This window comes from Pan troglodytes, chromosome 17 (assembly GCF_028858775.2).
Source record: "Pan troglodytes isolate AG18354 chromosome 17, NHGRI_mPanTro3-v2.0_pri, whole genome shotgun sequence".
In the NCBI taxonomy this organism is placed as follows: domain Eukaryota; kingdom Metazoa; phylum Chordata; class Mammalia; order Primates; family Hominidae; genus Pan; species Pan troglodytes.
In genome coordinates this window covers 76,599,027-76,625,868 of record NC_072415.2, presented here as the reverse complement: position 1 = coordinate 76,625,868, position 26,842 = coordinate 76,599,027, and the positions used below count along the sequence as shown (strand labels likewise).

General features: G+C 32.3%; 1 protein-coding gene across 7 annotated transcripts in view; it reads left to right on the top strand.

Moving 5' to 3' along the window:
* CDH19 (cadherin 19) overlaps window positions 1-26,842 on the top strand; it is a 365,310-nt gene that overhangs the window by 270,293 nt on the left and 68,175 nt on the right. For all 7 annotated transcript variants that reach the window (XR_010151983.1, XR_010151984.1, XM_009434121.5 and 4 more), the window contains one exon: window positions 24,266-24,572. Coding sequence is in view for 5 of the 7 variants with exons in the window: in XM_009434121.5 (XP_009432396.2) it covers window positions 24,378-24,572 (195 nt within the window). In the remaining 2 variants the exon portion in view is untranslated. Of the gene's footprint in view, window positions 1-24,265; window positions 24,573-26,842 lie in introns of those variants that run through there.

Genomic DNA, 26,842 nt, shown 5'->3' with positions numbered 1-26,842 from the left:
TTACACCTCCCTGACTAGCTGTATTCCTAGGTATTTTATTCTATTTGTGGCTATTTGAGTGGGATTGTGGTCTTGATTTGGCTCTCAGCATGGATGTTATCAGTATATAGAAATGTTACTGATTTTTGTATCTTGATATTATATTCCAAAACTTTGTTGAAATTTTAATGAGATCTAGGAACCTCTGGGCAGACTTTTCTAGGTATAGAATCATATTATCTGTGAAGAGAGATATTTTGACATTATCTCTTCCTATATGTTTGTGTTTTAATTCTTTATCTTGACTTATTTCTCTGGTTAGGACTTCCAAAGCTATATTAAATAGGAGTGGTGAGAGTCAGCATCCTTGTCTTGTTCCAGTTCTCAAGGGAAATGTTTCCAGCACTTGCCCATTCAGTATCATGTTTGCTGTGAATTTGTCATAGATGGCTCTTATTATTTTTCAGGTATGTCCCTTTTATGCCTTTTTTTCAGGGTTTTTAATATGAAGAGATATTAAATGTTATCAGAAGCTTTTCTGTGTGTATGGACATGATCATGTGATTTTTGTTTCTAGTTCTGCTTATGTTATGAATCACATTTATTTATTTACATATGTTAAACAAATCTTGCATCCCAGGAAAAAAGGTAATTTTATCATGATGGATTGAATTTGATATGTTGCTGTATTTGGTTTGTTAGTATTTTGTTGAGGACTTTTGAATCTATGTTCACCAGGACATTGGCCTGAAGTTTTCTTCTGTTGTTGAGTCTCTGACAGATTTTGGTATTAGAATGATGCCGGCCTTATAGAATGAGTTAGAAAGGAATCCATCCTCCTCAAATTTTTGAAATAGTTTCAGTAAAATTGATACCCCCTCTTCTTTATAGTATCTGGTATAATTTGGCTGTGAATTCGTCTAGTCCAAGGCTTTTCCTGTTGGGTAGGTTTTTTATTACTGATTCAATTTTGGAACTCACTATTGATCTGTTTCAATTTCTTCCTGATTCAATCTTGGGTGGTTGTAAGTTTCCAGGAATTTATCAATGTCTTCTAGGTTTTCTACTATGTGTGCATAGAGTCTCTCAGGTTTTTTTGTTTTTTTTTTCTGTGGGGCCAGTGGTAATGTCCCTTTGGACATTTCCAGTCTTGTTTATTTGGATCCTTTTTTTTTTCTTTATTAGTCTTCTAGTACTATACTAATCTTATTTATTCTTTCAAAGAACAACTTTGGTTTTGTTGATGTTATATGTGTTTTTCATGTCTCCATTTCTTTCAGCTCAGCTAGCTATTTTTTATGTTAACTCTGGGGTTGGTTTGCTCTTGTTTTTGTATTTCCTCTAGGTGTGATGTTACGTTATTAAGTAAAGATCTTTCTAACTTTTTGATATGGACATTTAAGACTAATAAACTTTCCTCTTAACACTGCTTTAGCAGTGTTCCAGAGATTCTGGTATGTTGTGTCTATATTTTCATTAGTTTCAAAGAACTTCTTCCTTTCTGCCTTAATTTCATTATTGACCTGAAGGTCGTTCAGGAGCAATTTGTTTAATTTCCATGTAACTGTATGGTTTGAGTGATTTTCTTTTTTTTAAATTTAATTTTATTTATTATTATTATACTTTAAGTTTTAGGGTACATGTGCACAATATGCAGGTAAGTTACATATGTGTACATGTGCCATGCTGGTGCGCTGCACCCACTAACTCGTCATCTAGCATTAGGTATATCTCCCAATGCTATCCCTCCCCCCTCCCCCCACCCCACAACAGTCCCCAGAGTGTGATGTTCCCCTTCCTGTGTCCATGTGTTCTCATTGTTCAATTCCCACCTATGAGTGAGAATATGCGGTGTTTGGTTTTTTGTTCTTGCGATAGTTTACTGAGAATGATGATTTCCAATTTCATCCATGTCCCTACAAAGGACATGAGCTCATCATTTTTTATGGCTGCATAGTATTCCATGGTGTATATGTGCCACATTTTCTTAATCCAGTCTATCATTGTTGGACATTTGGGTATTTATTTTTATTGTTATTGCACTGTGTTCCAAGATTGTGATTCATATGACTTTGGGCTTTTTGAATATGTTGAGAATTGCTTTATGGCCAAGTGTGTGGTTGATTTTAGAGCATGTGCCATATGTACATAAGAAGAATGTATATTCTACTGTTGTTTGATGGACTGCTCTGTAGTTGTCTGTTAGTTCCATTTGGTAAAGTGTCAAGTTTAGGTTCTGAATATCTTTATTAGTTTTCTAACTCATTAGTGTGTCTGATACTGTCATTGGGGTGTTAAAGTCTCCCAATTATGATTGTGTGGTTATCTAAGTTTCTTCGTAGGTCTTCAATACCTTGGTTTGTAAATCTTGGTTCTCCAGTGTTGGGTGCATATGTATTTAGTATAATTAAGTCTTCTTGTTGAAATGAACCCTTTATCATTATGTAATGCCGATTTTTGTCATTTTTGATAGTTGTCTGTTTTGTCTGAAAGAATAATAGTAGCTCCTGCTCTTTCTTGTTTTCTGTTTGCTTGATAGATCTTTCTCCATTCCTCTACTTTGAGCCTGTGGGTGTCATTGTACATGAAACAGATATTTTTAATTCAGCACACAGTTGGGTCTTTAAAAAGTGGGGCATTTAGCCCATTTTCATTCAGCACATTATCTGTCTTCTAAAAAATCTTCATTAACTCCAAACCTCTCATTGCTATCATCCCAACTCTCTGTTTTCCCTCTCTCAGCAACTTCTTCGAAAGACTACTTTGGATTGTGGAACTTCATTCTTAACCTCCAGTTACCCTTCAATTCATTATTTCTGTTTCCTGAGATTCACTCCTAAAACTTCTCTTCAGCTATACAGCAAATTATTAATTTTTCTTAATTGAAGGCCGATATAAAAGATCAGAATTGGAAACTTATGGTGTACATTAGTGGAAGAAATAAGCAGAATTATTCTTTATGTTGTGGTCTCTCAGTGACAAATTAGAAAAAATATATATTTTTGTGTTCATCTGTTAACACTAGTTTATTTTTTAATAAAATATGATGTAGAACTCTACTTTCTTGATACCCTGAGGTTTTTTCGACTACTAAGTTTTTCTACTATGCAAGTCTCCAAATATCTTTGCCATAATCCTATCCAACATCTTTAAACACTTAAGAGAACTTATATGTCAAAAAGTACACGGCTTATCTCAGCAATTAGGTTTTAAGTTTAGACACAATAAATAATACATTGATAAATTTTTTTGTATAAGAACATTTTAGATATCAATTTATTTCTTTAAGATAGAGTCACAGATGTGAGATTGAAAATAAAATGACTTTCAGTATTTAACACTCCAGAAACATTATTGGTTACTTTCAAAAATACAATTCCTATTTATTTTGCTGTTATTATAAACAATTTATAACAAGAATTTATGAACTAAGGCCAATAAGTATATGGAAAAATTTTCAACATCACTAATCATCAGGGAAATGCAAATCAAAATCACAATGAGATATTATTTCACCCCAGTTAGAATGTCCATTATCAAAAAGTCTAAAAAAAAAATACTGTTGTGAATGTGGAGAAAATGAAACTCCTTCATTGTTGGTGAGAAGGTAAAATAGTACAGCCATTATGTAAAACAGTATGAAGGTTTCTCCAAAAACTAAAAATAGAACTAGATAGAAGTAGTATATGATTCAACAATCTCACTACTGTGTATTTATTGAAATGAAAGAACATCAGTATATTGAAAATATATCTGCATTCCAATGTGTATTGCAATATATGTATTGCAATTCACAATAGCCAATATATGGAAGAAAACTAAGTGTCCATCAAGAAATAAAAGAATAAATAAAATGTGGTGTATATACACAATGAAATACTATTCAGCCATAGAAAAGAATGAAATTCTATCATTCACAGCAACATGGATGAACCTGGACTGCATTACTTTAAGTGAAATAGGTCAGGCACAGAAAGATAAACACTGCAAGTTCTAACTCTTATTTGAAAGCTAGAATAAAATTAAGCTAAGAGAAATAGAGTGAAGAATTATGATTATTAGAGAAAGGAAAGAATGGAAGAAGGGGAAATGGGGAAAGATTGTTTAATAGATATAAAATTATGGCTAGAGAGAGGAGGAACAAATTCGGCTTTTCTATAGCACTGTACAGTGAATATAGTTAACAATAATTTAATTTATACTTTTTAAAAAGCTAGGAGAGGATACAGAATGTTCCTAACACATACACACAAAGATAAATGTTTGAGGTGATTGTTGTCCTAATTACCCTGATTTTATCATTACACATTGAATACATGTATCAAAATATCACTCTGTATCCCATAAATATGTACAATTATTTGTTCATATTTGAATATGTACAAAATAAAGATTTTAAAATTATTATGAATTAAGAACTTAGAGGTAATAGGAGGTAAATGAATTTACTTGAGGGATTTAAGACATAGAATTGATCATAGTTCATCTCTAGTCAGGCTTCATGCTCAAATGTATGTATATGGGAGGTTAGCTGAAGGAAACATTAGAGAAGAACCTTTTATTCAAGTGTGAGCTTTCAACAGGATGCTGATTTCATTAAGGGAAAGAAGGAACATAAAGATTAGGTGGAAGGATGAATAGAAAGTAAGAATTTCAGTATGCACTTTGAAATGCCTCGTGGTAAGTAGTTCTGTAGGTCTGGAGATTAGAAAAGAGATAAATGTGGATTGCTTAGACTGTTTTGTGATGCTTCAGTAGGCGGATATTCACTGAAGCCACATAATCTGAAGATATTATGTCTAGAATGTGCAAAAAATGTCTTCAAAATAGAACCCCAAGATTTAATTTTCCTCAAATACCAGTATGACTTTTCAGGAATGTTTTTTCCATTAAAGTAAATAGGAAAGAAGGTAAATAGAATTCAACTTGTAAGTTGCTAGATTATCAATGATTTTCAAAATCTATATTCGGACGTGACAGTGACAATATAAGGTAAGAATTTTAACCTTCTGCTAAATTAAAATTCTATCTAAACTCTCTTAGTTTTTATAAGTATTTATGATAGATTTGTACTGTTGTCTACTGCCAAATCTGAAAATTTTACATAATAGAAACTATGCACACTAATCTTCGGTGTATACACCTAAAATCATTTGTAAATGATCATAGCAAATATTTCCCGTTTTCAATCATTCTGACTTGGAAGGAGCCCTCTCCTGCATGGCTTAAATAGCATTTATATTGAGAGCTGCTCCTTTGATGATTCTTGTAGCAATGGGTGATTACCAGTGATTATCTTATGCACTCCAGGAACTGATTAATAAGCATTTATTTAAAGAAGTCAGACATTATAAGTATTTAAATAAATCACATGTTTATATGACATGAGGACCTTTATTAAACACTTGATATATTCTAACTACAGTTTCTGTTATTTTTAATGGGATTTATCCAGAAGATCTAGAGGTTACATTTATTAAATCATCTTGCAGTTGAAGATACTCAATCTGAGATTGTTTAAGAATCTTGACTAGTGTCATGAAACTATCGTATCATGGAGGTACAAATCATTACATTTTATGCAGATTCTACTTACCAGTCAACATTGACTTAATGTTACAAAATGAGAACTTAAAAAGTAATACATAAAAAAAAATCACTGCTGATTATCCTCTTGAGGAAGAAAGGGAAAATGATAGACCCCAAACAGGATTAGGTGGAAGATACAGACCCGCAAAATCCAACATGATTATGCCATGCTCCTTCATCTTACAGGGAAGTCTGCAAGGAAGTGTTTATATAACACAGCAGGCTCACCATGCTTTTAAATGAACTATGGAAAAATATGAGAAATTTCATTTATATTTATGCTTTACTTCATTCTTTTGCATTTCAATTTTGAGTTCATTTTAGGAAATACTTTACATAGTGATAACATTTGTGTTTGTGAATCATTAGTATATAAATACATATACAAATATTGGGGTTCACCAGCAGTATTTCTTTCTGATAGGAGAATAAATTATGAAAAGTTTGAAAAACACTGTTCTATAAATAAGTGTTAACCAACTTCTACATGCATTTTCTTTTTTTTTTTTTTAAAGATATACATAGTCCAGAAAATGGCTTCTGCAAAGACATTGGTTAAAGGTACCAGCTCTAAAGAAAGCAAAATTCTTTGTCTTAATTCCAATCCCACCAATTGCTTTATGGCTAAGACAAGTTACTTAACTTCAATATGCTCAGTATCTGCATTTATAGAATAGCAACATAATAGAACATATACTATAGAATTATTGTAAGACAAGTCAATTAAGGAATGCCATTATCTTTGCATAGTAATCATCACAGAGTAAACACTCAGTATGGTTGACAAGATGGTGATGGTGATGATATTTCATGAAAATATTTACCATAAAGTCATCTTTGAGGCTTGTTAAAAAAAATACCCAGCTCATGAATCAGTAGCTGTGGAGTGGGATTATCTGTTTTGTCAAGCTTTTGAAATGATTCTATGTTTCTGTGGAAACAATTTCCCTGAAATTGAGGGATCAAACTAACCCTTATTTGTCTATATATTTATTTAAAGATTGAGGTATTCTCCACATTCACAATAAAATTTTAAACTAAATATGAGGTCTAACAAATAAAATAATAATAGTTTTGTCATATTTGTTCATTTGTTAAAGTCACAATTACTGCTATTGTCAAATAAAGTGCTTTTGCAGGCTTGGATCAAATGATTTTTATATTTCACTCAGTTCATGTGAATCAGATTTATGTGGTTCTGTGATATAATTATATTAATTTTTAGATTTTGTACTGATTCTACACAACACAAACATATATATACATAAAGAAAGGCAAATTAACAAAGTGCATGACTTTAGTTTTCTTTTTCCATTCACGAAGGATTGTGTGTTTTATAAAATCATGTTTACATTATATCTTTTCCATAACAAAATAATACTTTCTATACCATTTGGCAGTGGTGCTTACTAAGTATTATTTTTGATAGTAGAGTAAATTTATAGATATTACAGTTATAGAGAGATGTGCTGAAAGGACAACTGATAATTGGAGAAAGGAACATTTGGATGATATGTTTATCTAGGTATTATGTAGCTACTATCACAACATCAGCAAAAACTGTCAAATTGAATACAATGGTTTATTTACTATACTAAGCAGTGGCTAAAAAGAGTTTCAACAAGTGCAAAGTGAAACTATATCTTCATAATGAAAGCATAAGAACAAAGAAATAAATACTGTTAGAAATTCTTGGGAAAATGAAATACACTGTTGGTTCGAAGAAAAATATGTAATCCTTCATGTTGCCTTTACAGATATATATATATGTGTGTATATATATATGTATATATATTCAAATATATATATTCATTCAATTTGTCAAATATAATTTACGTGATAAACATGGTTAACTAACATAATGTTTGATCATTATTCTGAACAATGTTTTAGGAAAAAATAGTCTTTGAATAATTTTATGACTATGGAATTTCCCACTCTACATGTATGGTAATTGGTGGTTTTGTTAAACCATCATGATTTATTTGAAGGTTCATGAAATTTTCAGTCTACCTTATTCATCAACCTTTAAAGATTTTTATTTTTACTTTTTAAATTTTTTCTTGTGTTGTTATTATTGTTGGAAGTAGGAAGCATTATTTGTTTATTCTCTGCTTTCTAAAAAAGCTGTTAATTCATTAATCATCAAAAGAAGCCTGGGATGTATGATTCCCTAATCAGTAGTTTAGTGGTGTATCTGCATATATTCCACTTCGGTCTTCAAACTGTAACTTTAAGTGAAACACTGTGTAATAAAACCAATTTTATCAGAGGCTAATTGAGATAAACGAGAGTTTAGTCCCTATGACATATTTCTGGTAACAAAAACTTCACTAAACTTATAAATAAGGACCAAAACATTTCTAATATTAAACACTGAAATAAATCTGAGCTGTATATATATATAGATATATATGATTAGTAAAAACGAGTAAGATCATTATTTACCGAATTTTGGGCGAATCAGTGAGTGACTGGCAGTTGTAGTGGTGATGGGTTAAATCAAGAAATGAATGTTTGCAAAACAAAGATTGTCAGGATCACCTCTGGCCACCACGAAGTTCAAACACAAGAATTAACAAATAACAGCTGGCTCGCTGAACTCTTTCCTACCCAGCATAGTTTATTGTCCTGCATTTGTATGATGATCATGTACTTTACAAATCTTCATTTTACAATAATTTGTATTCGTTCATTTTCCAACCTGGTTATTCCAGTTCAGGGCCATGGGTGACAGGAGCCTATCCCAGAAACCCAGGGAGATTGGTGGGAACCAACCCTAGACAGGGTGCCATCCCATTGCAGGACCACCCTCACATGGTCACACTCACTCAGACTAGGACCTTGTAGATGAACAACCAACCTGATGTGCACAGCTTTGGGAAGTGGGAAGTGACTGGAGGATCCACATAATCCCACGCAGACATGGGGGGAATGTGCAGACTCAACACAGATAGTGGCTCTGGCAGTGAATCAACTTTTTTCTCATCAATATTACACTGAAATGAAATTCAACAAAATGACATTTTTTGAGGAGTTGTTGTACAAGCTCACCTTGATCTTTCTTCTCTTTTGAAATGAATATAATATTTACTGTATCATTGAATTATGAGACAAATTACTAAGAGAACAGATGAGTACCATTATGGCATTAGAGACACAGTTGATTTTGTTAGTCTGGGAGCTAGGCTATTACAGTAACCAATTAACCTTCCATTTCTCAGCAACCTCCTACCACAAACATCGGGTGGGAGTTAGTGGGGGAAGTGTATCCAAGTTTCACAGTCACTCAGTGACCCAGGCTTGTTAGAGGCTCCACCATCCTTCAACTACTGATTGCCAAACTAGGAAGCAATAAAGACGAGACAATTATTCATAGGCCTTTCAGTGTTTCAGTTTGAAAATGGTGTACATCACTTTTACTCATATCTTGTTAGTAAAACCAGTCATGTAACCTTGTGCAATTGCAAGAGACATATTGGTAAACAATTATATATCTACCACAGTAACCAAAACATTTTAGTTCTTCTTTTTTTATTTGTTTTATATACCAGTCATAGCCATTTCATCCGATTAGTCATTCAGAAGTTAGGGACAGTTTATGAGATCTTAAAAATCTGAACCTAAGCTTTTCTTAGAGTGATGGAGTGGAAGGAAGAATATCATGATAGCAATCGCAGTTCCTTCTGAGTCTGGAGTAACCAGCACCAGTTAGCATTGTCACTTGTGATTTTTGAAGGTATCTTAACCTCTGCGTTTCCCAACTCTCATTTGACACTCCTAACCAGGCAATTTCTTTTGACATCCAATTGGTCATTAAGTTTTGTCAATTCTGCCTCCATGTTATTATTGATTCTCTTACTTATATTGTCCTTTGCTGAAGAGCAGGATTAGTCAGAGTGCTGGGATGAAATATCACCTTCAAGAAGGCAATAGAAGGTCATGGATCTAGGGTGTTTGATGGAGAAACAGAACAATTATTTCAATGTCCTGGTAATGCAGGTGCTTCTGAGCACTGATTAGAAGATCCAAATAATTTCTTTTAAGACTAAAATCATATTGTAACTAACTAATAAAATTAAAATGTTAATATAAGATAAAAATAGATTAAATAAAAGGATAGGCATGGAAGTGGGAATAAAGTCAATAGGTAATACGCATTCCAAAAGATATTCCAGCCACAACAATTCAAGAAGGGGATTTATTTTTTCTTAACATTGTTCTAATATTAATTTTCTTGCTTCTGTGTTTAACTACACAGACAAGATTTAAATAAATTCACAAAAATACAGAGTACCTTTTTGAAATGAGCATTGAGACAATGTTAGTATCATTTTTTAAAATAGACTTCACCACATAGTGTAAAATCTGCCACTAACTCTCCATGTTAACTCCTCTATATGGTACTACAGAGGTGCTTTTGGAATGAAAGGGGACTGTTTATAGACACTTTGTGGCTTCCTTCTTTTTTTTTTTTTTCCTTTTTATAAAGAATCTCTCAAATTAGAAGAAAGATAGGTGATATTCTCTAACTACTTCCCCGTTTAAATATTACCACTCCAGTCCCCCAGAGCCATGTGTTCCTATTTGTTTCACACGAAGGCTTTATAGTATTTGCTTGCTTCATGTGTTCACTTCCCAAGAGGAGAGGTAAGATGTGTTTTTTAAATTGATGAAGAGAAACTCTTATTCTTATTTTTTAGTAGCATTTTCAAAACCTTTAAGTTTTTCTGTTTTTCTTTGTTTTGGGAAAGGTTTGGAACTCTCTGATCACCACAAATTCTAAGTCTATGATATATCATTTTGGCCACGCCTACTCAATATTTTTCTAAAAATGGAGACATTATATTAATTGCCATCTGTTTTTCTCTATGAGAAGCTGGGCTTAGTTGGGCTCAATATTTCAGCTTTCCATGAGCTTTCCGGAATACATTATATTTTTACAAGTTTTCACAGATGGAATAATTAGCTTTATGTAACCAAGAAGAGGTCATAGAAAAGACAATTTCTAATTAGATTCAGTTTCAAACTGCATAAGTGCATAGATTATAATATTTTTCATCCCTTAAGTCATAATTAGTCTTCTTTGAAAATATAATTGTTCTGAGTCACACTGGGCTCATTTTCAGCTTATATATGTCCATGCAATATCATGTATTGCTTCAAGCATGATAATATGTATCTGTCATAGTCACTTAACCATGCTTAGAAAAAAAATAATGACATTCAAATAATTTGAAAATTCATGTGGAACATATACATCAGGGAAAATATATACTAAAGTGTTTTTGCAATAGTCATTTACAAAGCTTTTTATGTGTGTATATTTTTAGCAGAAATGAAAATAGCTGAATATTTCGACCTTGAGAAATGCAGAAATCACTAGATGCTTATTATTCACCTGTCAATAGCTATTTTCATGTAGCTCACTAAAAGCATTTAACTCTTAATACGTGCCGGACAGTATTTTGGATGCAGCAACTCATTTCATCAAGAACACAGACCTTGAGAGGCATAATAATTATCCTCAATTTTCACATGAGACAACTGAGACAACCAGAGGTCGAGCTATTCGTCCAAGGTGATGGAACTAGCAAGTGTTGGTGTTGAGTTAGTTATTCAGCCATCCTTGCTCCACATGTGCTACTCTTATCTCCAGCAAACTGTCTTTAGAACATTCCATCTCAAACTATTTGGGAAAATAACCCGAAAGTCAGTAGAGAGTGCCTCTCTTGGTCTTTACTATGGTGCAAAATAACATTTATTTATATAAAATCAATTTATATTATACATATCCAGGACTTCTTCCCTGCATTTGTCTACAACTTTTTTCCTTCAATTAAAGAAATTATATTGTATGTGTTCCGTTTCTTTATTTCACTTGACAATTATGGCACCAAATTATGTGGCTGCTGAGTAACAACATGTTGACATAAATTTTTTAATGTTTGTATTCAACGGTTGGTCGTTTGTTCAACTGTGAGACCAATTTTATGTACCTCCTCCCAGTGAATGGATTTTGGCTATTGAGAGTGTTTACAGTGCTTTTTAATTGTACATGAAAACTAAAAATAAAGACAGGTTTATATGAGTTTATCTTCTGAAATAATCAAAGGGATAGTAGAATACCTGTTTAGATATTAGAAGTAAAACAGTGTTTTATTTTTCTGTAGTATATCTTGTTATAAGAATATTAAGAGAAAAAACACATTTTAGAAAAACATGAAAATATTGTACAGGTTTGACTGCAAACACACAGGAAATTAATAAGAAATAGCCTGTGTTCATGTGATGGTTAAGTTAAAATCAGACTGCATAATATTTCATGGTATATGTGTACCACATTTCTTATCCAGTCTGTCACTGAAGAGCAGTGAGGTTGGTTCCATGTCTTTGCTATTGTGAATAGTGCTGCAATGAGCATTCGTGTACCTTTATGGTATGTATATTCATGTGTGCATGAGTGAAAATGCATGTGTCATTATGATAGAATTATTTGTATTCATTTGTGTATATACCCAGTAGTGGGACTGCTGGGTTGAATGGTAGTCCTGTTTTCAGCTCTTTGAGAAATTGCCTTACTGCTTTCCACAATGATGACATAAATGAACTAATGTAAATACTAATTTATACTCTCACCGACAGTGTAAGTGTACCTTTTTCCCTTCAACCTCACCAGCATCTGTTATTTTTGAGTTTTTCATAGTAGCCATTCAGAGTGGTGTAAGATGGTATCTCGTACTTTTGATTTTCATTCCTCTAATAAGTGAGACTGAGCTTTTTGTCGTGTGCTTGTTGGCCAAGTGTATGTCTTCTTTAGAAAACTGTCTGTTCATGTATTTGCCTACTTTTTAATGAGGTTGTTTTGTCTTGTAAATTTTTGTTAAGTTCTTGATAGATGCTGGATATCAGACCTTTGTCAGATGCATAGATTGCAAATATTTTCTCTCATTCTGTAGTTTTCCTGTTTAGTCTGTTAATAGTTTATTTTGCTGTGCAGGGATTCTTAAGAGCAATTAGATTCCACTTGTCAATTTTTCCTTTTGTTGTGATCGCTTTTGGTGTCTTTGTCATAAAATCTTTGCCTGTTGCTATGCCCAGAATGGTATTGCCTAGATTGTCTTCCAGGGTTTTTATAGTTTTGGGTTTCATGTTTAAGTCTTTAATCCATTTTGAATTGATTTTTGTATGTGGTGTAAGGAAAGGGTCCAGTTTCAATCTTTTGTATATGGCTAGCCAGTTACCCAACACCATTTATGGAATAGAGAGTCTTCTCCCCATTGCTTGTTTTTGTCAAAGATTAGATGATTGTAGGTGTGCAGTCTTACTTCTAGGCTCTGTATTCTGTTTCATTGGTCTACGTGATTTGTGAGAACATAGATGTAGCTGGAGGCCATTATCCTTAGCAAACTCACTCAGGAACAGGCAACCAAATATCACATGTCTTCACTTATAAGTGGGAGCTAAATGATGAAAACTCATTAACATAAATAAGGGAACTACAGACACTGGGCCCTACCTGAGGGCAGAGGGTGGGAGGTGGGATAAGAGCAGAACAAAACAACTATTGGGTACTAGGCTTAGTACCTGAGTAATGAAATAATCTGTACAACAAACTCCTGTGACATGAGTTTTCCTATATAACAAACGTGCAAATGTACCTCCAAACACAAAATAAAAGTTAAAAAAAGAAAATCATGTTTTTATTCCTATTTTTCTCACACGAACCCTATAAATTTCAGATGCCCTTCATTTCATTCTATTCCTGTCACTGTTTTTTAAACAAAGAATATAATTATCAATGCTTATATGTCTGATGTTTATTTTTGTATAACACTGAGAGCACCAAAGGCTCATAAAAAAGTACAATAATTTTAAAAAATCAGACTGCAAAGATGGTAAAGACATAATTAAGATCTATACTGATAAAGGTGTTTTAGGCAAATCTTCAATACAGGAGCATACAAAAATTTACCCTTGACAAATAAGGGCAAATTATGTTCTGATAGTTTGTGGAGGGGAAGAAAAAGTGAAATACTGTATCTAAGAATATGAAATTTCACCAGCATTTATTTAACCAATTGGAATCTATCTCTTTTCATTTTAGAACTTTTGCACACTCAGTCTTAATGTTGTCAGTGCTTACCACTTCACATATACTGCTCATTAATCCACAGTCCTCTACCACTGCTCCTGAATAAAGTTCATGATATCCAGCCCAGAAATGAAATGGCACTTGTTGCTGTATATCTTAGGATTTCACATCAATAGTGAATGTGGAAGGCTGTGTAATGTCAAAGAGGGCAACAGAGGCTCCAGTATAGCTATTCTGACTCACACTGCTGTAGCTGTCCCAGAGGGCTTTTTTTTTTTTTTTTTTGGTGACAGTAAATATGCAAATTATATGCTTAATGAGAGTTCATAAATAAAACAGAAAATGATCTTTCACATTTTAGTGCTGTGCAATGAATGTTTAGAGAAAGAGTTGACACATGGGTTATTAAAATTTTTGGCCCCAAAATATTGCTTCCTTTTCACTTATGTATGCAAACTGTATCCACTCACATTTCTTTATATTTCATACTAGTGGTTCTGAGAAAGCCATTTCAAAGTCTTTTTATGCATGGTGTCATTCTATGAAGCTGCCAAGTTTCCCTTGATTTTTTAAGAGATCACAAACAGGATTAAGTTTCTAAATTTATCCCATCCACATTTCCCAGCTTCAACTTATGTCTTCCCCCACACAGCCATCAAATCCATCATTCTGACTTATTTTTTTTTACTTGACCTCAAGAATCTTTAGAACAAGGGGAAAAATTATATACTAAGAAGAGATAATAGAAAACATATATTTTGTCATTTGAAGAATGGTCCAAACATTAAAATGTAATTTATAGATCTTTATTCAATGTAAACAAAGTGAACCATTAGATACAGATGTCACAGTGTTAGATATTTATGCATTTTTTTCTTCCATTCAATAAAGTACAGTGTATAGAATACACTTGATGTCTTTAAGATCAGTTGTAGCACTAGTTATGAATACATTTGTTTACAGGACAGGTCACTTAACATTACTGAATATAAGTCCTAGCATATGGGATGTAATTAACACATTAAATAAAATATTGTATTAGGGTTCTTTAGAGGTGCAATACTAATATGATATATGCATATATGAAAGGGAGTTTATTAGGAGAATTAACTCACACGGATACAAGGTGAAGTCCCAGATAGGCCCTCTGCAAGCTGAGGAGGTAGGAAGCCAGTAGTCGCTCAATCCGAGTCCCAAAGTCTCAAAAGCAGGGAGGCCAACAGTGCAGCCTTCAGTGGCCAAAAGCCTGAGAGGCCCCCAGCAAACCACTTTGAGTCCAAAGGCCGAAGAACCTAAAGTCTGATATCCAAGGACAGGAAGCATCCAGCACAGGAGGAAGATGAAAGCCAGAAGACTCAGCAAGCCAGTTTCTCCCACCTTCTTCCACCTGCTTTGTTCTAGCCATGCTGGCAGCTGTGACTGGATGGTGCCCAACCACAACCAGGGTGACTCTTCTCCCAGTTCACTGACTTTATTGTTAATCTCCTCTGGCAAAACCCTCACAGACACACCAAGAAAAAATACTTAACCAGCTATCTAGGGATTCTTCAATCCAATCAAGTTGACACCTAATATTAATCATCACAAACATACTCGCAATTTTACTTGGCCATAATATGTTGTTTCTTCTTATAATAATGCTATTTAAATATGATTATAATTAGTTTAGTATCTAATATTGTGCTAATATAAGTGCACTTTTATTTTGAAATATATTTACAACTTTGAAAATAAATATGGATTGACATTCCCAGGTATTAGCAATAAGAGAAAATATAAAAACACACTAACATAAGACATAGTATTAGCATTTCTTCATACTGAAATGTTATGTAGATTTTTTAGCATATTCATCTGATTGGAAAATACAAACAAGATTGCAAATGCAGGGCAAAATGCCACTGCTGGTTTATCCAGGGCCCATTTCAGGCGAGAGCATTTTTTCTTATTTGCCTGGTTTCAGCCCAGAGTGTTTCTCAGTCTAGCAATGCTGACAGCTGCCACCAGTCTTCAGTCAGAAGTGGAGCATTATGTGAAATGTTTTTCACTTCTGCTGAAATGTATGACCATTATAGAAAGTTTGGAATATAGAGGAGTATAAACAAAGCCACAGTATTTCATTATTGAGATATACCTACTGCTACCATTCATTTTTCTTGAATGTTTTATCTAAGGGTGTTCAAATTAAAGGGCTTTTTCCTTAGAATTATAAATGATGATTTTTAACTTTAAAGTGAATTGAGAAATATTTCAATCATATATTTAATAGGGAAAAATAGCACTTGGTAGAAAAATGACCCAGATGTCATGAGTGTTGTTGTTTGTCATATTTACTTTAAACTGTTTTCGAGGAAGGAGAATCTTGCAGAAACTTCTAAGTTTCAACTTTTAAACAAATTTCACTTATTTCAATCATTGTAATTACCATGACAAATTTTGTCAGTTTTCTCTGCCTAGACTTACTAACTTAACTAATTGCTTTATGCCAAGAGTATTATGGGACATTGCCTTGTAATTGTGAAACACTTATATAATTATTATCATATGGTATACTAATTTAAACATTCTTTTTTCAATTAATCCAATTTATACTTGCTTCCCAGTGGAAAAATTTGAATATTTCTCTAGGTTATAAAATAGTAAAATACAACTGCTACTTTATATACACATTGTAAAATTTATTGCTTTTGGCCAAATTATTCTCCAAAATAGTGTCCAAATTTTCCATTTTATGAGTGTTGTATAGTTCTGCTTTCTATACATTGTCATCAATAGCTGGTATTACAATAATTACTTGTATTTGTTTAACATATTGATTTAAAAGTACGAATTGCTGTATATTTTTGTTGTTGATTTAATACGTATATTTTAAGCATAAGTGAATAATAAAAGAACAACTATCCAAATACTCGTGACCCGAACTCAACAATTATTATCAATTTACCACAATGGTTTTGCCTATCTTCCATTTTTTGAGATATTTTAAAGAAAATATACTTCTTCTCAAGACACCCTGTCATTTCTAATACCAATATGCTTCAAGTATACACGACTAAAAATAGGGCGTGTTTTTATATAACAAGAAAGAAACATTCAATGACCAAAAACCTGGCAATACTTTCTCATTATCATCTATTGCTCATCTCTACATTAGTATGTATTATACCTTATACAGACTAAATTTTTTATAAATCCATAAAAATGCAAATATAAAAACAGTTTTGTAAAGTCGTGACCCAAACAATGCCCACATTTTACACTAGTTCTAGTATATCTTAAATCTTTCTTAATCTAGAGCAATATCTTTCCTATACTCCTGCTTTTTTTGACATGTCAAATAAATTAGATCAATTTTGTGGTAGATCAATGCTTTTTTAAAATTTATTGTATATTCAGACCTTGTGGTGAGTGTGATAAAATGCAGACTCAAAGTCGGTACCTGTGAAGAAGCTCAAGATTTCGCATCTGTAGTAAGATGCTGCTATTCCACAGATTACACTGTGGGTAGCAAATCTGTAGAAAGACACAATTTGGGTTTGTTTGATTGTTTCCTTTTACTTTGTTTACTTTGTTTCCCGTTTAATTTGTTCTTTTATTACAGGTTAATTTCCCATAACTTGAAAATTAGCTTTCAACTTTTTTTGGTAAAATACTTTATAGGCAATGTTCTTTATAAAGGTCATATCATGACACATCAGAAACATCTATTATCTGTTGTTCCATGGTTAGTTGTCTAATTTGTTTTTCTAGGTTTTGACAAGTCAAGATTTTTAACAACATTAATGAAGTATAATTGGCACAATAATCCGCATATACTCAAGTTGAATTGAATTTTTGACATATTTCTACTTCTAAGACTTTCATCACAATACAGATAATGAGCACAATCATCACTGCCCTCAAAAGTCTCTTCAGGTCCCTTCATCATCCTTCCCTCCTGATCTTCCTCCCACCCCCATTTTCCCACAGTTCTTAGTCTGATTTCAGTCACTATGATTGTTTTAAATTTTCTAAAATTAGATGCAAAAGGAAACACACAACCTGAATTTGTTGGCAGGCTTGTTTTACTCATTATTATTTTGGATATTACTGTATCAGTAGTTCATTTCTTTTCACTACTGAGTATCATTACATTGCATAGACATATTACACTTTCTTAGTACATTGACTTGTTGATAGACATTTGACTTTTCCCAGTTTTTTTCTGTTACAAATAAACCTGCTCTGATATTCATGTAAGCATCTTCATATGGAAATATAATTTTATTTTGTCTTAGGTAGATATCTAGATAGATATCCTTGATATCTAGCTAATATCTAGAATGGCTGGATCATATGGTAGGTATATGTTTAACTTTTTAACAAATTGCAGAACTGTTTTCTAAATAGTCATGCGATTTTACATTCACACTAGCAGTGTATGGGAGGTACAGTTGCTCTATGTTCTCTTCAATACTTGATAAGGTCAGTCTTTTAATTATATTCGTTCTAGTAAGAGTTTACTGGTATCTCATTGTAGTTTTAATTTGCATTTACCCATTGAAACTGAAGGTGTTGATTATCTTTTTTTAACTTATTTTACATGTCAAGTCTTTGTGATATGTCTCTTTAAATATTTTGCGTATTTAAAAAAATTGTGATGAATCTCTGTTTCCAAGTTTTGAAAGTCCTTGTACACTCTGAATACAAGATATATAATTAACAAATATTCGCTCAGTCTGTGACTTGTTTCCTCATGTAATTATCATCTGAGGTAGACCACATAATGGCTCTCAGAGATATCAAGGTCTTCACACCTAAAACCAAAGACTGTGATCTCTGTAGATAAACATGAGATTCAGTTAATGGTCTTTAGGTAGGAAGATTATCCTGTATTATCCAAGTGGACTTTAAAGGAAATTATAAGTGTCGTTATAAAGGGAGAAGAGGTAAATTTAACACAACAAAGAGAAGCCAATGTGAAGATAGAGTAGAGAGAAATTTGAAGATGCTCTGCTGCTGGCCTAGAGGTGGAATATGAACCAAGGCATGCAAGGAATAGAATACACTTTGAGAAGCTGGAAAATGTAAGGAAATAGACTCTCCTCTAGAGACTTGGGTGGAAGCATGACCTTTCTGGCACCCTGGTTTAGTCCAGTGAAATTCATTTTAAACATCTCACCTATAGAACTGTAAGACAATAAATGTGTATCATTTTAAGACACTGAGTTGTGGGAATTCTTTACAGTAGCAATGGGATCTGATACAGAGATTATCTCCATTCTGATATGGTCCAATTTAAGTTTTTAACAAGCGCACTTTGATATTGTTGTAAGAAATCTTTGCCAAAGAAATTACAAGTATTTCATCTAAATTTGTATGCACTTTTTGTGACCTCGTGCACGGTAAACTATGGATGAAAGTATCTTTTTCTCAAGCGAATACTCAGGTGTTTTAGCACAAAGACTGTTATTTCTCCATTGATTCGCCTTTTGAACTTTTTCAAAAATCAATTGATCACATAAATGTAGGTGTATTTGTACACTTTGTGGTTTGTTCTACTAAATTATTTGTTGATCCAATACTTTACCATAATGATTACTGTAGCATTATGTGTTAAAGTCAGATGGCATAGTCTTCCAAATTTCCTCTTCTTTTAAAATGTTCTTTGAGTTATTCTAAGCCCCATACTTTTGCATATATAATTATAGAATGAGCATGTAAGTTTTATAAAAATACCTGTTTGGAATTTTATTTTGTATTTTAATTTTAATTTAATTGTATTTTTTAAATTGCGTTTATACAACACTTTGGAGGGAATTGACATTTTTAACCATTTTGAGTTTTCTGATCCAGTATCATAATAAATATCTCCAATCATATTGATTTTTCTTGATTCCTCTTAGCAGTATTTTATAGTGTGCAATAGAGAGGTATTGCACATTTTTGTTAGATTTATGTCCCAATCTTTGAATTATTTATATTATTATAAAATGTACTGTTGTATAAATTTTAAATTTTGATTATGCGTTGCTAGTAAATAGAAATATAATTGATTTTAATATTGACCGTGTATCCTCCAACCCTGCTAAAGTTACCTATAGATTTTACCAGTATTTTTATAGATTTCATAAGATTTTCTATATGTGTATTTATGCCCTGTGTAAATAAACATATTTTTATCTTTTTAATCTAGATGCTTCTCATTTCTTATTTCATTGGATAGAATTTTCAGTATAATGTTGAATAGAAATGAATCAATTTGAATTATAGATTTGTGTGTTTCTTCTTGTAATACAATAAGGTTTTATTTCATCTTGTATTTCATTTATTTTGAGGCATTGTTATTAAGTGTATAAACATTTAGAAAAGTTGTGCCCTGTTAATGAATTGACATAATTCTTATGAAATGATATTGTTTTATATTATGAAATGACATTGTTTATCATTTATAATTATGAAATGATATGTTTATCACTTATTATTATGAAATTTATAATTACGAAATGATATTATTTATCACTGCTAATATTCTTTGTCCCAAAATCTACATTATCTAATATTATGGCCATTGTAGCTTTCTTTTGACTAGAGTTGAGCAAGATATATGTTTTTCATTCTTTAAATTCTTACCTACTGTACCTTTATATTTTAAATCATTTTAAAGACATATAGTTGAGTCTTTTTAAAAATCTAATAATCCTCATCTCGTACTTTGATTTTTTATCCCATTAATATTTAGAGTGATTATTATTATGGTTAATATTAAACATACCGCTTTGCTACTTGTATGTTTTTTTCACCTGTCCTTTGCTCACTTTTTTCTTTTATTTCTTCTTTAGATTGAGTATTCTTTAGGCTTCAGTTTTATCTATTTTGTAGCCTGTAGTAAACTCTGTTACTTTATTTTAGTAGTTGCTTTAGGTTTATTGTATGCACATGTACCGTTATTATAATCTATTTTAAGTTATATCATACCACTTTATATATGGTTTATGGAGCTTAAAATAGCATATTCCTAATCTTTATGCTGTTAATTTCATACATTTTACTTCTGTAAATGATGTATGCTCCACAATACTTTGTTATTATTTTTGCTTTAACAGCCAATTCTCCTTTAATGATATTATAATTTAAAAAAGGTATTTCTATTTACTGATATACCTTCCATTTCTGGTGATTCTATTTTTGCATAGATCCAGATTTCCTTCTAGTATTATTTTATTTCTTCTTGAAGGACTCATTTAATCATGTATCGTATTGTAGTTCCCCTTGTGTGCTGATGCTGTACACCAGAAAGAGTCTTCATCCCACTTTCCTTTATTGAAGATTAGGAATACGGCTTTGGGGTAACAACTGTGATTTGTTCAGGCCTGGTGATAGGCAGCTATAAAGACTTGACCTGGCAGTACAGTACTCACTGCGAAAACATTCCCTTGTCACACCAGATTTGATGCACAACCAGTGCATTGCATTCTCTGAAGGGAGTTGCAGTCAAGGACACAGTCCCTTCTGTTAGGTCATGCTCTTCTCATATTTGCATTACTAGCCCCAGTGTTAAAGTGTAAAGAGGGCTTTATCTGTGGCCTTGGGCAGAGGTCTTTCTCCAGCATTTCTGGTGAGGTCTCCTGATTGAGTAAAGTGGGTGAAACCTTGAAGACAGTTACCCACTCTGACAATGTACTTAGTACTTTTTCACTCTTAACACTCCCCTTGCACTCCCCTGACCCCAGAGTCCATAAAAAATGACTTAGTTTTTTGTAGCACTACCATTATAATGAAATGATCCACATGTCTGTGCTTATCCTCTGAATTAGAGTGCTGTTCCATAGAGGAAATGAAAAAAGGAGATGCAACAATTTCTTTTGTTTTAGCCTCTTGCTTATACTATTGCACTAAGTGTCTAAAGGCTTACCTCTTAATTTTTTTACATGTTCTTTGGATTAGCTGTTCCAATACCTGACAGCTCAGTTTCTTCTCTTTCAATTCAGCTGATCTCTTTACAAAAATCATTGTGATTTGTTGAGAAATTCTCAGTTGGATTAATTTCTTTTCATTTTCAATACTTTAAAAATGTTTCTGCAGTGTCATTTGGCATGCATTGTTTGAGATGAGACATCTGCTAACAACTTTATCTTTATTATTCTATATATAACATATCGTTGACTACCTTCCAGATTTTCTCATTATTAATGGTTTTGAGTAATTTAATCATGATGCTCCTTGGTATAATATTTTTTAACACCTGTGCTTAAGTTTTGTTAAACATTTTGGATGTATGAGTTTCTAAATTTCATTGGTTCTAGAAACTGCAGTTATACATAAATGAGAATGTTTGAAATTGTCTCACAACTCAATGATAGTTTGTTCATTTTTAATTTTTTAACTTGTTTCTCATTATGTTTTTTCAGAAGATTTATATTTGTCTTCAGTTTAACTGTTTTTTTTCTCAGTGTGAATAATATGCCATTAATCATATGCAGTGTATTTCATCACAGACATTGTAGTATTATTCTCTAAAAGTTTAATCTTTATTTTATTTTTTCAATTTTTCTGCTTAACACGTTCAACATTTCTTTTGGTTTCTTGAACATATATTTTGTGTCCTAGTCTACTAAAGATGTCATGCAATAAGATTGGCTATGAATATTTTTGATGAATATTTTATATTACTTCTAATCAAGCCCCTAAACATTTATAAAAAATATGGAGGATAAAGAAACATACTGAATCACACAACAGTGATACAATTAGCAACATTCAGACTATGTGAAACTCTGTAGGACAAATAACCTTGACTCTTCAGCATACAAACGGAAAGAAAAATTGGAGGAAACCTGTAGACCGAATGAGAATTGAGAAATGTACCAAAAAACTGCATTGTGTGGACATATTTAAATCTTAATTCAAAGATAAAGATTTTTAATTTGAACACTGTATGAATATTTTATTATATTAAAATTTTTTTCTTAATTTTAAGCTTTGATGTTTAAAAGTGTGTATACACACTTACATAACATGTATACTTGTGTGTGTGTGTGTGTGTGGCTTCAGTGGTTAAAATGATATTAATTTGAAATTGGTTTTAATATTAAAAAGTGAGCACGTGTAGAAATGACACAATATTGACCATGTGTTGGTAATTACTGAAACGGGGTAATGATATCCAGGTGTTCATTACACTATTTTATTTATCTTTATATGTATCAAAATACCATAATATAAAGTTCCCAAAAATTATATTCACTGAAACACAGCCAGCTAACTTCATATCAGTGTTGGTGATAATTTGCCAAACTTATAAAAAATATCTTTTTCATGAATAGTATTGTACCAGTTCCAAATATTTTTATTCATCAGCTACCAAAAATATATATTTTAGCAATTTCTAAAGAGCAGATTTATCTGAATTTCAAATACGTAACATAAAGATAAATTTCACCTCAGTTGAATTTCTCTATGACCTTCATTAAGTAAACTTTTAACAAGGAATACATCTGCTTAAAGGGAGTATACCGGGACCACAGAATCCCTGTGTACTTTCTTAATTCGGTGTTTTTTAACAACTCCTCTTAACACGAGCCAAAGACCTAAAAAATCTCTAAGGAGTCATTCAAAAATACATGCAGAAGATTCAAAACACAATCATGTAGAAAAAGTCCTAACATGAACTCTGGCTTTTCTGTTGATTATATGACATTAAACTCCATTGTGAATCTTACAAAATTACTTTTCTTCATAAAATAAATCAAATTTGGCTGGATGTAGATGTTGGAAATGCAAAACTATTAAGTTACATATAAGGATTAGAAGTACCCATCATGAAGAGAGAGCCTTGGGTCAATGGAAAGTTTTAAATGTAAAACTCAATAGCCAGAGTCTTTTGTTTTAATATTTAAATACTAGAAGATACATTTCATATCATTCTTACATATTACAAACATTCACCCATTCTTACCCAGAACTATCATTTTGTATTTATTGTCCTAAGAGGATTTTGTTTTTGTTAAGCTGATAAACACTTCTTCCCCATATCTTTGAAATTAAAAAAGAGTAAATATCTTGTGCAAGCTTTCTATTCAGTGTTTTATAGTATCAGTGTAACTGATTATTGAATTCACCAGTTTTAAGCTGAATTGTCATTTTGTCTATTTAATTACTACATAAAATACCATAATTTGGGAAATTGGATGAGGAAGCTTATCTCTATCAAATATAAAAAGGAAAAATAAGACTTTTTTCCTCCTGGATTGACTGTTGCTTTAATGAGATAGTTTGAATTTTACTGAGAAAGAATGGAGAAAGTAAGCAAGTCAAATTAAAAGGAAGTCTATCTCAATGTCAGCTGTCAATCCAGGAGACTCCCAGAGCAATCTTTCAACTTTCAGGCAGATTTATGACTGCAGTTTAAAACTAGCAGTGCCTGAGTGGAAATTTATAATTATTCTAATCAAATTATTGCTGAGCTACAAATCATAATTAGCCAGCTTAATTGGAAGATAAATTAAATGTTTATTTTTATTCCACTTTTGTCAGATGCAGAAGTTGTAACCTGTCTTTAGTAATTATGTGAGAAAATGTTATTTTAAAATGTCAAATTTTGTTTTGTTTCTGACGCTTTAGGTATATAGAAGGTACACAGAATCAGAAAAGATTATAAAAGAAAGCAAGATTTTTGTTAGTGACATCCTGTTTCCTCTGAAGAGTAATAGTTGGAATCAAAAGAGTCAACGCAATGAACTGTTATTTACTGCTGCGTTTTATGTTGGGAATTCCTCTCCTATGGCCTTGTCTTGGAGCAACAGAAAACTCTCAAACAAAGAAAGTCAAGCAGCCAGTGCGATCTCATTTGAGAGTGAAGCGTGGCTGGGTGTGGAACCAATTTTTTGTACCAGAGGAAATGAATACGACTAGTCATCACATCGGCCGGGTACTTATTTATTTAAAATGTTACCGTAAATAGCACAACAATGTAAATAAATATGTTGGAGAAGTTTGGAGATTTGATGAGTTCCACATTTTGACAGGGAAGCCATTGAAAAGCTTCAAACATCAGCATCAATAATTGTTTCAGATTTGCAAGCACCTAAAACATCCACTAAAATCTTGAAGAGGGATAGCTCTGGTTTTTAAATTTCACTTCAGTATCCCGTATGAAAATGCAGCCCTCATTTTCAACATCTGGAAACTTTATTGTGTTATTTTTGGTAATGAATCTAAGCAGTCACAGTGAGACAAATATCATTTACCAACAGTATTTAGCCCGATTTTCTGTTACGCTAAGTAGCTGTTGATTTACCCCTCGTTCATTTTTAATGAAGCAGGTTAATACCATATTCTTCTACAGTTAAGTAGCTTCAGGAGCCTACACACTTAAATTGATTAGTAAAGTTAAAGTAAAAGGAATAATTATGTTCACTTTCTTAAAAGAATATATTTTAAGAACAATTCCTTAATGAGACAAAGCATCTCCTATTTATGTTTTTGGCTTGTATTTTATTATTTGGTTTTCTTTAAACAAAGGTGATTACAATATCATGTCCTTTTCCATAAGGCTTTTTCTCTAGATAAATGAACTGAAATAAGTTTAACCGCTAATTAACTGGCACTAAAATTTAATTGGGCCCAAAGGGTGAAGCACTCAAAATTTATTAACTCTCATTTTCTAGCCCTTTCAGGAGAGCTGCAGTGTTAGCATGGTATCTGGATTCCATTGAACTTCACCTGTGTTATCAGCCAAATGTATATGAGTACATTCAACCAAAGCCTTAGATTAGGATTTTAGGCAAGTATTTCCAAACGTGCAGGGAGGAGGGTGTATTGTGAACACACACACACACGCATACACACACACACACATTACAAGAAATATTTCTCAACCCCTTTTATTTTCGACTCAGACTACAGATAAATAATACACACAGTTGGCACTAACAAGGTCCACAGTTAGGTGCCGACTCAGTAACTGAGTCTCTAGCTACCTTTACAGTGGACTGCACAGAACACCATATACTCTCCCATCACTGAATGGGGTGACAGGCTAAAATCAGCTATTGGCTTTTAGTAAATAAGGTGTTATAGGGAAGTGCATCAGTGTAATTGGAACACAGGCTACCTCTGGGGCTGTCACATTTTCTAGTTTGTTTGTTTTTACTCCCCACATGAATCTCTGGTTACCTCCTTTCTCACAGTGATTGGTTTTGCCTATTTTTTCATTTCATAGACATATTTATGAAACTACTCTGAAAAATGTTTTTCTGCTACACAAACTCATCAGGCTTAAAAAACAAGTGAATCACTGATTTCAAAAAGAACAATAATGAATGTTTAGGTGCTTGTCAAAAGAGTTAGTAAATATACAATTTAGCTGCTGCGTTCAAGATAACTCTCCTTGATCCATTTGTTTGAAAAATGATTAAGATTGGGAAGTACAATTAAGTGAAAATTTGAAGTGATATTTGTTTAGCAAATTGATAGTAGCAGCCTAATTAGGAAAATATTTTTTGAATAAAAATATAGAAAATTGTATAATACTACAGGCCATTTGATTGAAATGTGTTTAACATATGCATTTTGTGACATTAAAAGGCTGGTGTTCAAGTAAGCTTTTTCGTTTTTGTTTCTGTCTTCCCTTAAATCTGGGTCTTAAAAATGTCAAGCTTACTTGTCTTTGAAAATTACACTGCACATATACTTGCAATATATTTACTTATTACTAAACTTAATTTATCTTCATTATAATGTCAAATAAATTATCAAATCATATTGAAATGATATAATTTAAAAATATGAACCATACATTGCTCACTTGATATATTGATTTGATTGTATAATTTGTTCCTCAATTTCTTACATCATCGCATGAAGAATTTCTTTTAGGAATAATTAAGAACTCTCAAAAGAAGTATTAGCAGAAAGACAATCTGGATGTTATTTTTCTCAATTTGTTTCATTACATAGCATTGATATTCGGCACGTTATTAAAATGCAAAATTAGTTACTAGTACCTTCAGATTTTCTCCACAACCTCATAGAAAGTGTATTAATTTATCCAGAATAAGAAATTATAACTTAAGCCATCAGAAAAATCATGAATTTGTTTACAACTGATTTCATGATTAAATTTGTAAATTTTCAGAGGAACTCTTACTTTGAATAAGAGCATTTTCATAAATGGTGAATCAAGAAAATGTGGATTCA